Here is a 12,433-nt window from a genome sequence, read left to right as displayed (position 1 = left end):
ACATTCTTTTCTCATATATCAAGTTAAAATTATCAAACATCTATTTTTTCAATTGTAATTTTCTTTCTATATCACACGAAATGAATTGGATTCTTATTTTTATCTTAATTCGTTGATTACTCTTTGAGCTTAATTGAAAATTAAAAACAAGAATTCGTTTAATACGTATTGCCAATACTTTTATTATTTTTATTAATAATGTTTTCACGAGGACTTGAATTGATCTGTATACAAGATTAGAAAGAAAAAAAAATCACTTAGATAATTTGATTTATTGATGTTTGTATTTCAAAAATTACTCATTCAGATCGACATATCTCATCCAAAATATGTTCATATTCATTTATGCAGTTGAAGAGTCTATATAATTAGAGTACAAAATATATCTTTTTAAGAATTTAACTACATTACTTTAGTTAGCTTACTTTAAGTAGAATGAACTAACAATCTACTATAGTGTAATTTCAAAATATATTACCATCTTATACCATTTGGATTGTTATAAATCTCAATCCTTTTACAAAGAAAGTTGGAGATCACCTTGTAGAAACACTAGATATGATTTCTCATATCCTAAGAAAGGTTTTCTAGTAGCTAGCCTTTTAAACAATGAACAATGATATATGCTGGTGTAAATATGGTATTTGCAAATTTTATTAGAGATTATATTTGACAAATTTGGTTAAATTAATGATTCAAAGTGATGAATTAAAAGCTCTACTGATTTGCAACAAGATCGTAGTTTTTGTTTTCATCATCGAGAGATGTAGCAAAAAAAGGCTTCCGGTAACCTCCACAAAAGCGGATGAAATTCCCCAAAACAATTCAAAGGGCAAAATGGTCAAAATCTGAATTAAAAGGGAGAAAACCATCTCACAACATGAAATGTTAAATTTCAGCAAAGCAACACAAGGGGCAAGATAGTCAAAAGTTGACTCGAAAGGAGGAGGCCACCTCACACGTCAGCTATGAAACTTTGAAGGGGAATAAACAACAAGACTTTGCTCAACAAAAGAGCTTTAATTAAGGTAGTTGGAATATTTGAGTAATGACGTAATTCTGTGACATATTGAGTTTGAGTCGAATCCCATAATTTAGAAGATCAGGTAGTGGGAATTAAAGAGGAATCCAAGTATGCGATAAAATATAACTCCAATTCTTCTTCATGTCTTTCTGATTGAAAAAACAGAGCAACCCCAAATGTTAAGCAAAATCGAGAAACAGAGCAACCCCAAGTGACAGCAAAAATCGAAAATTGGAGCAGCACCAAAGGGTAATTAAAATTAAAGCTTACCCCAATTACTCTAAAAACGTTCTAAATATCTTTCAGCAACATATTTAGAAAGAAACCACTATGCTGTAAATAAACTTTCTTTTTGTGGTTAAGCAAAATCCATTAAAATTGTAACCTGACAATATTCCTATGTGATAGAATAAAGAACTATCTATACCGATACATAGAGGTAGAATTTTTCTACAAAATCCGACTTCTTTATGTAAATTTCTCAGTTGGGAAATTATTTTCATGGGTTAATATTTCTTTTCACCTTTTGCCTACCAGGTGCTTGATGAAATGCTTGCGTCATGTACTCATGTTGCGATTTGATGTTCTTTAGTTAACTTCATATCCACATAGAATATGACTTTCTACCACTCATTTAATCCATTTATGGGGACTTTTATTTATGAAAAAAGCTTCAGTCATGCCTTTTAATGATTTTCACTGTTTTCGTTAATAATTTATGTTTACAACTTCAACCAAAATGTCACAAAGACCTAGCAAACCAGAGCCACTCCTGAGGAATTAAATAAGCTTTGACAATGTATCATTGGCCGACTAGTGCATGTATTCATATTTCAATGATTTCCTACTTAGCATTGGTATGCAAAATGCTTTGGGATTTCAGGTCAATGTGAAAGCATTGCAGAATGGCCCTTAGACACTTGGATTATTAGTTTTTATGAACAAGATATTGTATGAATTAATAGGCACTAGGTCTATTTACAAATTTTAAATATGAGTTCTTTAGAAATTATAATAGTGTATCACGTTGTTAAAGCTTGATGTCAACTAGAAACTCATTATTTTTTAGCATGAACATCACGATAAAAATTTTTATGCGTATGGGACATGTGGTTTCTTCCTTCAAATAAGAATTAAGCCAAGATTATTGAAGTCATACCTAAATAAGGCATACAAATTAAAAATGTAATTGTTATGGGCAAAGATCGCTTGAATTTAAGAAACATAAGAAGATAAAGCAACCATATTAGAAATAATTAATGGAAACATTGGCATGATTGAGGATTCATAATTTCTTATAATGACATTCATAACAAATATTGAAATTACAGACTCTTGCTCGACATTCGAGGCTCAAATAACCATTAATATCTTGATTACAAACAGAACACACATACTTTGGCGTTTTCTTTCTCCGAACAAATGTTAATGGATGTTTATGATAGGAAACATTTCTTATGCCCTTGTACAACATGTTTGCACGCCAATCGATTCGACTAATGCAATCAAGATGAAAAGAATTTTTGCATTTGTGACAATAATAGAGTGGGAACTTAGGGTGCATTTCAATCTCACAAATATCACAATAGAAATCTTCTGGATGATCCATGATTGGGGGATACATCAATGATATTTCATGTCCTTTGCAATACCTATGAGCAAGGGAATGTGGTGACCTCATTGCACAATACATGTCTAATATGAAATCGCAAGGCTTACAAGCATAGCTTATACCATTCGAATATTTGTTACATGCGCTACAAAGAGGTTCAGGATCAATAACTTGGATAAGAGGATGCTTATGGGATTTGTGTTTGATGGTTTTGGGTAGAAATGCACAATTGACATCAAGGTAGAACTTGCAAGTTTCACAGTTGTACAAAAACGTGTTGCCGTAGCTAAAACAACCAATGCATTTATAGTTTATACCATGTCCCGTTGTGTTTATCAAGACAAGTGAATGATCCGGGTGAAGTGGATGTTGTAATTTGAGGGGTAACTCGGTGCAATATTTGTGGAGAGTAAATGAACATCCATCTTTGCAACTATAGAACGGAAGGGAGAGGGGTCGTACACACCCGTGACATACCTCTATTGGATCACTAGAGATCATACCACACATGTTGTTAACTTGATGAACAACACTATGTATTAATGGATGATTGTGGCTCCAATGTGTAATTTCTTTCGTGTCATCATCACCCATAAATGTCTTATCCAAATGTAGCAGTTTTAATGGATCTGTGAATGCCTCTAACATGGGAAATTCCAACAAATCTTTTAGGTCTTCATCAACAAAAGAAGTACTTGAGACATCTCTGAAACCACAAAAAAATAAATAAATAAACAAATCATAAGAAGCATGCACAAACGCATAAAAAGGAAGTTTAATTTACCTTTGAGTAGTAGAAGTTTGCTCTGCATTTAAGGCACACCTGATATGGACAAAATATCTACAATTTGCACAATGATACAACCACTCAATCCGTTGGATGTATTTGTTACAAATTTCACAATAATAGAAGAAATTAAAGAATATTTCTGGAAGCGAATAGATGAGAACAAGTTCATGATTGGGGTGATTGGTTAGGTGGATGGTAGGTGCTAAGGAAGCACAAGTCTTATGGATCCAAAAGTGACAACTATCACATTGAAAGAACAAGCCTTCATCCTTATAAGTATTGCAAGCATCACAAAGGAATGCTGCAGGTTTTAACTGAAGGGTTAAAGTGTGTTGTGGATGGCCTTCATGATGAACCTTGGTTGTTGCCTCCTCCTTGATAGCATTTGCTTCAACCCTGCAAGCAATCCTAACGACACAACAATCAATGCAAGCTGCAAAGATGCACTCACCGTCCTTCGAAAAGTTATACGAAAACACCCCAGGTTTCTTTTGAATGCGGCACACATTACAATGCCATGATCTGGAAGAAGTAGAATTCAAAGGAGTAAGTGTTAGAAGATGGTTATATAAGGAAGGGTCGTTGAAAGTTGGCGGAAGTTGTGCACATTCTTTATGCATAAAGTAACGACATTGAATGCAACCATATGCAAAGCCACTTGATATGGGTTTTCCACATACAGAGCATCCAATGAATTTTGGTTTCTCTTCATCACCACCAACAGTAGCACTTACAATCGTGTGAGAGTTGAGGAGCTTTAATGGATGGTTTTTATGACTAAAATGATTAATCTCTTCCATCTCTCTCTCTCTCTCTCTCTCTCTCTCTCTGTTGTGAAAATGACTTATACTTAACCCTAAAATTTATAGAAAATGAGGTAGAGGCAAAATACCATTTCCACAACTAGAGAATGAACTTAACTTTTTTAGATTGCTTTGATTCCAAGTATAGTTTTTAAAATGATATTTACAACGTTCTTTTCTCATATATCAAGTTAAAATTACCAAACATCTCTTTTTCCAATTGGAATTTTCTTTCTATATCACACGAAAAGTATTGGATTTCTTCATTTTATCTTAATACATTGATTACTTTTTGAGCTTAACTGAAAAGTAAAAACAAAGATTTCCTTTAACATGTCTTGCCAATGCTTTTATTATTATTAATATTCTCACAAGGACTGGAATTGATCTATATACAAAATTAAAACGAAAAAAAAAAATCACATACATAATTTGATTTTAGTGATGTTTGTATTTCAAAAATTACTGTCCACAATATATTCATATTCATTTATACGTACGTACTATTTCTCCTCCTTTAAAACTCCAAAGATTTCTTGGTAGCCTTTTTGGAGCTAACTGAGCCCTTCTAGCAAAATGGCGATGTAGTGTCCTCTATGATCAAAATTTTAAATTGGTCGAGGTCATCAATGCAATCAATGGTCCAGATGGGGGTTTTATCAGCTCTAATCCTTCTAGATTCTTCATAATGGAAAGTGGGTAATGTTTGAATACGTTTTTTTGGGTAGGAAATCAAGCTGATAGGTTGGCTATTGGATTTTGCTTTGATGAGTTCACTGTTAGATCGTTTATAAAGTTAATTGATCAATTAATCCTATCTCCAATCCTTTAGCTCGATTACCCTCTGGAATTCTCTTTCCACTATTAAAATATATGTCTTCATTTGGAGATTATCACTCTGAGATGGAATTTGGACATCTATTCCAAGATTCCTATCTCTCCCAACAACTTTGGTATAGAGTGGGTCTTTGGTGGTCGGATGCTGTTTGTGGGGGGCATTTGGATGTTTAGGAACAATATGACATTCTTTTTCAAAAAAAAAAAAAAAAAAAAAAAAGAAAGCTGATGAGTTGCTCGATTGGGTGATGTCTTGATCTTTTTTTGTGGATCAAGTCTAGAAAAGACAATTGTATTCTTAATTAGACCGAGTGGGTAAAAAATCTTATTCAAAGTATGTAATGCCTTGTTTGCTTCTCTAGCTTCTTGCTAGAGATGTTGTAAATGATGAATGTTTGGTTGCTGCTGTAAAAAAATCTGTACTATAGTAATATTCTTTAAATAGATGAAACTAGTTGTCAAGTACATAATATTATAATATAACTATATATATATTACTTATTTATCATACATTAAATCTAATAAAATAACAATTTATGACAGTGTAATGTCTAAATATATGACCATCTTATACCATTTCGATTGTTATAAACCTCAGCCCTTTTACAAACAGAGTTGTACATGATCATGGTAAAAATGAGAGATGATTTTATCATACCTTAAAAAAAGGCCTCTGGTAGCTAGCCGTTGAAACAACTAACAAATGATATATTTCAGAGTTATGGGTTTTTATAATTTTATGTCAAATTATATTCCACAACTTTGGTTTTAGCGATTTAAATAAGCAAGTGAGAGATTACATTATTAGAAGTAATTGAATTTTAAATAGCAAAAAAGCATGAGAGTAATTTTAAGTCCAGATTATGTGTTTATTGGATTCGTGAATCTGTAATTTAAGTTCAAGATTTATACAGACACCCAATCTTCCCCAAATCTAAATTTAATTCCCATCAGGAAACGATGGCCGAGAAGCAGCTTGTTAGTGATGTTTATTTCACAGTTATTTCATAAATCATTGGTGCTAAATGTGTCCTATGAAGAGAAATCGATGACAAGTTATCTAGGGTATATATAAAATTCTTCCATTGTAACTTTATATCAAATTATATTTGACAACTTTGGTTTAAATATAATGATTTAAATTGAGCAAGTGAAAATTACATTATTAGAAAAAGCTCGAAATTCCATCTTTATAAACGTAAGTGACTCTCTCAAATAAAAGGTCATGGGTTCAAGTCTCTTAGGAGAGGTTGGTTGTATTTAGGAGTAGGTAAGCTAGTTTTCTGTTTTAAAAAAATGAATTTCAACATAAAGGGATTTCATGCGGCTTTTAATAGCAAGGAAGCATGACGTGTAATTTCAGGTAATTTCAAGTCCAGATTAATTTGCAATCGATCAGAAATAGCTTATGTGTTTATTGGATTTGTGAATCTGTATGTAATTACACATAATTATACATATACCCAATCTTCCCCAAAATCTGTAACTTAATTCCCATCATGAAACAATGCCAGAGAAGCAGTCTGTTAGTGATGTTTATTTCAAGTTAGTGGTGTTAAATTGGTCATGTAAAAGGGAAATTCATGAAAAGTTTACTTGATAATCCAAAGTTCTTTATGTTGTTTTTACTGTTAGACTTTTTATTTTCTTGCTTAAAAAGACAGATGTCGCTTTCTTCTCCATGAATGGATGTGTGCTTTCGTCTTCTGTCTACCAGGTGCTTGATGTAATGTATGTGTCTTATTCTTCTTTGATTTTATTTGGTCATGTGCATGTCTCCAAATAAAAGACAAGATTGTAATGGATCTAACTGAAAAACATGCAGGTTATATATAGTGAATCAAGTTCGGGTGTACTAATGCAAATTGTTGTGATTTGAAATGGTTCTTCAAGCCAAACTTGGAGAAGGTATACAGATTGAAAAAATATATACACAAGTTTTCTACGAGCACAAAGTGCTTGATATTAGACAAGAAGAAGAAGAAGAAGAAGCCAACATATATATTTATAATTTATTGAAACAATGGAATCGCCCTTCAATATTTCCTACCATAATGACAACCAAAGCATATATTGAAACTACAGACTCTTGCCCGACATTTGAGGACCAAAAGACCATTAATATCTTGATTACAAATAGAACACACGTATTTGGGTGTTTTCTTTCTCCGAACAAATGTTAATGGATGTTTGTGATATGAAACATTCAAGGTGCCCTCGTGGAAAATATTTAAATTACAATCGTCTCGAGTAATGAAATAGAGGTGAAAGGAATTTTTGCATTTGTGGCAATAATAAAGGGGGAGCTTGGGGTGCATTTCCATCTCACAAATTTCACAATAGAAATCTTCAGGATGATCCATGACTGGGGGATATGTCAATGGAATTTCATGTCCTTTTCAATACCTATGACCAAGGGAATGTGGCGACCTTATTGCACAAAACATGTCTAATAAGAAGTCGCAAGCCTTACAAGCATAACTTATACCACTAAACCCCATGTCACAAGCATTACAAGGAGTCTCAGTATCAATAACTTGGATAAGAGGATGCTTGTGGGATTTATGTTTGATGGTGTTGGGTAGGAATGCACAATTGACATCGAGGTTGAATGTGCAAGTTTTACATTTATATGAAAATGTTGAAATAAGTATCCGATATATCAAACTTGTCATTAATTCTTATGCAGGGTAAGTTGTGTATATTTGTATTTGTGTTGGGTGTGTTGTGTATTTATTGTGCAGGTAGCCGGGTTTACACGCGGGTTAATGGGTAGCTCCATGGAGCTGTGTACCCGAGGTATATATTGTGTTCTGTGTGTAGATGAAGTCAGTCAATAGATATTTTTCTTCATTTTTGGTTCTCTCTTCTCTCTCAAATTAGGGTTTTCTCCCAGTGTATTCATACTTAAATCTAGAAGATCTTTGTGTGTAAAATCTTCTTGAGATTCATGTAAATGTTTGAGTGTGAGTGAATTTTGTAGAGAGTTTTCTGATGTAAGTAAATGTTTGATCGAACTGGTTTATAGTGAATAAACTGTTCAAGTTGGGAATCGTTGGTGTTCTTTACTTTCTTTACATGGTATCAGAGCTGTAGGCTTCGTGTTCTTCGTTTTGGTGTTCATCGATGATTGTTTTTTCCCAGAACGTCATCGTTAAAGGTTGTTTCTAACCTTTTGTTTCTCTTTTACAGTTTTTGTTGTTTGATCTGAAGTTTTCTTTCATTGAATCTTTAGATCGGTGTTTTTAGTGAAAAGTTTTAAAGAATCCTGGTACTGTGAGTTCTTTGTGGATCCTTGCAGGTTCAGTTGCTGGATACTTGGTGTTGAACGTCGGTGTTGCTAACGTCGGTGTTGCTTCATTCGATTAATCTATCTGTCTGAAATAACTCTCTAGGGGTCGGAGTTGATCACCGATAAACCCTAAGTAGAGAACGGACAAGTAGAGTCGATTCATTAAAGAGATCGTCACTATAGCACTGTGAGGCATTTCTTGTTCTCTTTTATTCTTCTTATATTTGTTTGTGAGATTCTGGATGTCTTGAGTACTCCAGTTGTTGCTGTTTGTTTTTTGTATGCTTTCATAGTATGTTCTTTATGATTTTCTTGACTCGGTATTGATTGTCTTGGGCCCCGACAAACGTAGTGACCATCTGGACTTTAAGTCAATACTCGAATCTGTTTTTCGTTGTTTATTTTTTCTCTTGTTATCTCATTTCTGTAGTAAGTTTTGTGATTAATCTTTTGGTATGGCTGGGTCTACTGATCCTCCGGGTGGAAGTGGAAAAGATGATCAAGTTAATTTTGATGATCCTCTTTTTGTCCATCCTTATGATAATACTGTTACAACAATTATTACAATAAAACTAACTGGTAATGAGAACTTTAGATTGTGGAGAAGTTCTATGTCTAGAGCCCTTAAGGCTAGGAATAAACTTGGTTTTGTAGATGGAACTTGTAAAAAATCGAGTGTTGATGCATCCAAACAAATTAAGTGGGATAGGGCCAATGAGTTGTTTGTTCTTGGCTCCTGTCGTCTGTTTCTGATTCCATTTATCAGAGTCAAGCCTATTCTGACATTGCTGAGGATGTTTGGAATAGTCTGTTTGAAACTTATAACAAGTCAGATGGTTCTGTGGTTTTTAATATTCATCAACAAATAAATAATCTTAAACAAAATGGAATTTCTCTTTCAGACTACTTCAATAGACTTGACTCTCTTTGGAAAGAATTTGATGCTCTTACTAGTCTCACTGAATGTACATGTGAAGCTGCTGTTAAACAAACAGATCACTCTAATCTCATGAAACTTATGCAGTTTCTTAGTGGTCTTGATGATTCATATAGTCAGGTTAAGAGTCATATTTTACTTATGGAACCATTACCTTCTGTTAAAACTGCTTTTTCTATATTGTCTAGAGAAGAGTCTCTCCAAAGAAATGGTTCTTTGGGTTCTCTTCAGTCATCTCAAGCTTCATCTAAGTCTCAGCCTACTGCTTTTAATAGTAGATTTAATAATAAGTTTAACTCCAACAGTTCTAATAAAAATAAGAGTCAAATTGTTCAATGCAAAAACTGTGGTGTTAAAGGTCATTCAATTGATAAGCGTTACAAAATAATAGGATATCCAAAAGATTTTAAGAAGAAAAATGATTTTAATGGTCAAAAATCTTTTTCTGTTAATTCTGCTACAACTTCTTCTGGGAGTTCTAGTGTTTCTAATTCTACTGATTCTGTTGGAGATTCTGAGTTTCATCAGCTTACCAAGGAACAATATATCAAATTTTTGCAACTTATAAATGATAAGCAGGTTAATGAGGAAGCATCTGCTAGTGCTAATATAGCAGGTACTTGCTTATTCCAAGCTTTTAGTTCCTCTGTTAAGAATCAGAAATGGATTGTAGATTCAGGGGCAAATCAACATATGATTGCTTCTGAATCTCTTCTTCATGACACTGTGGATGTGTCTAAATTGAATCTAATTGTTAGTCATCCTAATGGTACTTTTGCTAAAATAGAAAAGATTGGTAATATGAATATGACTAATTCTTTAACATTGTTTGATGTTTTTGTTGTTCCTGACTTCAATGTAAATTTGTTGTCTGTTCATAAAGTTTGTAAGGACAGTAATTGTGAAGTCATTTTTAATGAACATGGTTGCAAAATTCAGGGTTTACAATCAAAGGTGATGGTGGGGAATGGTAGAGAGTCTGGAGGTCTCTATTACATGAATAGTGAACCTTCAGGTAATTCTCTTAGGGTTAATAATTCCTCATCTTTTTGTTGTGTTTCTAAACTCACTTGGCATAACAGGCTTGGTCATCCTTCTGATCAAGCTTTGTTTTCTTTAAAACAAAAACTTAATTTTGAAAATGATATTCTTCCTCCATGTGATGTGTGTCATAAAGCAAAACAAACTAGAGAATCTTTTCCTGTTAGTCAACATGTAACTTCAGGTCTTGGTGAATTAATTCATCTGGATGTGTGGGGTCCTTATAGAGTGACCACTGTAGAAGGATTTAGATATTTCTTGACCATTGTGGATGATTTTACTAGAGCTACTTGGGTATATTTGTTAAAATCAAAGGATGAAGTCTATGAGTGTGTCATGTTGTTTTTTAACATTCTTTTAAATCAATTTGAAGTTAAAATTAAAACAGTTAGGTCAGATAATGGAACTGAATTTTTAAATAATAAGATGAGACATTTGTTTGAGTCTAAAGGTATTATACATCAAACTTCTTGTGTTCACACTCCACAAAAAAATGGAGTTGTGGAGAGAAAACACAGGCACATTCTTAATGTTGCTAGATCTTTAATTTTTCAATCTGGTTTACCTCTCAAGTATTGGGGAGAAGCTGTTTTAACTTCTGTTTTTTTAATTAATAGAACTCCTACTTCTGTGTTAAAAGGAGCTTCTCCTTATGAATTGGTTTACAAGTCTTCTCCTATTTTTGATAGGCTTAGAGTTTTTGGATGTTTATGTTTTGCAACAAAATTAAATAATTTGGACAAATTTTCTGAAAGGGCTGATAAATGTGTTTTTCTTGGTTATTCTTCTGATAAAAAAGGATATAAAGTTCTTAGTCTTGACTCAAATCTTGTTTTTGTTTCCAGGGATGTTAAATTTTATGAGTCTGTTTTTCCTTTCAAGCTCAAATCTTCTTCAATTACAAATAAATATAATGATCCTTTGAGCTCTAGTGATCCTTTTTCCTATGATGATTCTTTGCATTCTAGTTCATTACTTGATAATTCTAGAGTAGATAACTTGAGAGATGTCCATCAGAGGAATGGTGCTAGTGCAGACCAATATCTGGATGAGACTAATTTGTTTGATGTCAGCAACCAGACAGGGGAGACACATGTGCCTTCTTCTGGTGAGATGTTTCCTAGTACTTCTACAATGTCTGAGGAAAGTGGTCAAGATAATACAAATCCTCTTGAAAGTGATCAATCTATTAGGACTACTAGGTCTGGTCGTACTGTGCATTTGCCTGCTAAATTTAGTGATTATATTGTGGAAGGAAAACATAAATTTGGTATTGAAAAAATAGTTAACTATTCTCTACTGGATAATGAAAATCTATGTTTTGTTTCAAATCTTAATAAAACTGTTGAACCAAAAAATTATAGTGAAGCTGCTTTAGATACTAATTGGATAAAAGCTATGAATGATGAAATGGAGGCACTTTATAGAAACAATACTTGGGAAATTACTGATCTTCCTAAAGGAAGAAAACCTATAGGATGTAGATGGATTTATAAGATTAAATATAAGGCTAATGGGGAAATTGAAAGATTTAAAGCTAGACTTGTAGCAAAAGGTTATAGTCAGCGTGAGGGTATTGATTATGACGAGACTTTTTCTCCTGTTGCTAAAATGGTTTCTGTAAGAGTAGTATTATCTTTAGCAGTTCATAGTTCATGGCCTCTATTTCAACTTGATGTGAATAATGCTTTTTTATATGGTGATTTATCTGAAGATGTGTATATGAGTCAACCTGAAGGATATCATTCAAAAGGTGATATTAGGGTTTGTAAACTAATAAAGTCTTTATATGGTCTTAAACAAGCCCCTAGGAAATGGAATGAAAAGTTATGTCATTCACTTTCAATTTTTGGTTTTAAACAAAGCATGAATGATTATTCTATATTTGTGAGAAATCATGAGAATACAATTGTAATTTTACTGGTGTATGTAGATGATATCATAATCACAGGAAACAGTAATGCTGAATTGGAAAAGTTAAGAATTTCTTAAAATCACAATTTTTTATTAAAGATTTAAGAGAGTTAAAGTATTTTTTAGGTATTGAGGTTATTAAAACTGATAAAGGTATTTGTCTGAATCAAAGAAAGTATTGTT

At 33.0% G+C, this 12,433-nt stretch overlaps 1 protein-coding gene across 1 annotated transcript; it reads right to left on the bottom strand.

The window, feature by feature from the left end:
* Positions 1-2,298: 2,298 nt before the first annotated feature.
* LOC111915785 (uncharacterized) lies at positions 2,299-4,250 on the bottom strand. The gene is made up of 2 exons (XM_023911431.3): positions 3,421-4,250; positions 2,299-3,342 (listed from the first exon to the last, which is right to left on the bottom strand). Exons 1-2 carry the CDS (start codon positions 4,224-4,226, stop codon positions 2,310-2,312), a joined length of 1,839 nt encoding a protein of 612 aa, XP_023767199.1. The 5' UTR covers positions 4,227-4,250; the 3' UTR covers positions 2,299-2,309.
* Positions 4,251-12,433: the final 8,183 nt, after the last annotated feature.

Source organism: Lactuca sativa, chromosome 6 (assembly GCF_002870075.4).
Source record: "Lactuca sativa cultivar Salinas chromosome 6, Lsat_Salinas_v11, whole genome shotgun sequence".
Taxonomy (NCBI): domain Eukaryota; kingdom Viridiplantae; phylum Streptophyta; class Magnoliopsida; order Asterales; family Asteraceae; genus Lactuca; species Lactuca sativa.
This window is presented reverse-complemented; position numbering and strand designations above follow the sequence as displayed.

Bases quoted from the DNA above. Each gene is read 5' to 3' on its own strand.
- LOC111915785 (XM_023911431.3), bottom strand. From the start codon at position 4,226: ATGGAAGAGATTAATCATTTTAGTCATAAAAACCATCCATTAAAGCTC. The intron at 3,343-3,420 runs GTAAATTAAACT...TTGTGGTTTCAG, and splicing joins CAAACTTCTACTACTCAAAG to AGATGTCTCAAGTACTTCTT.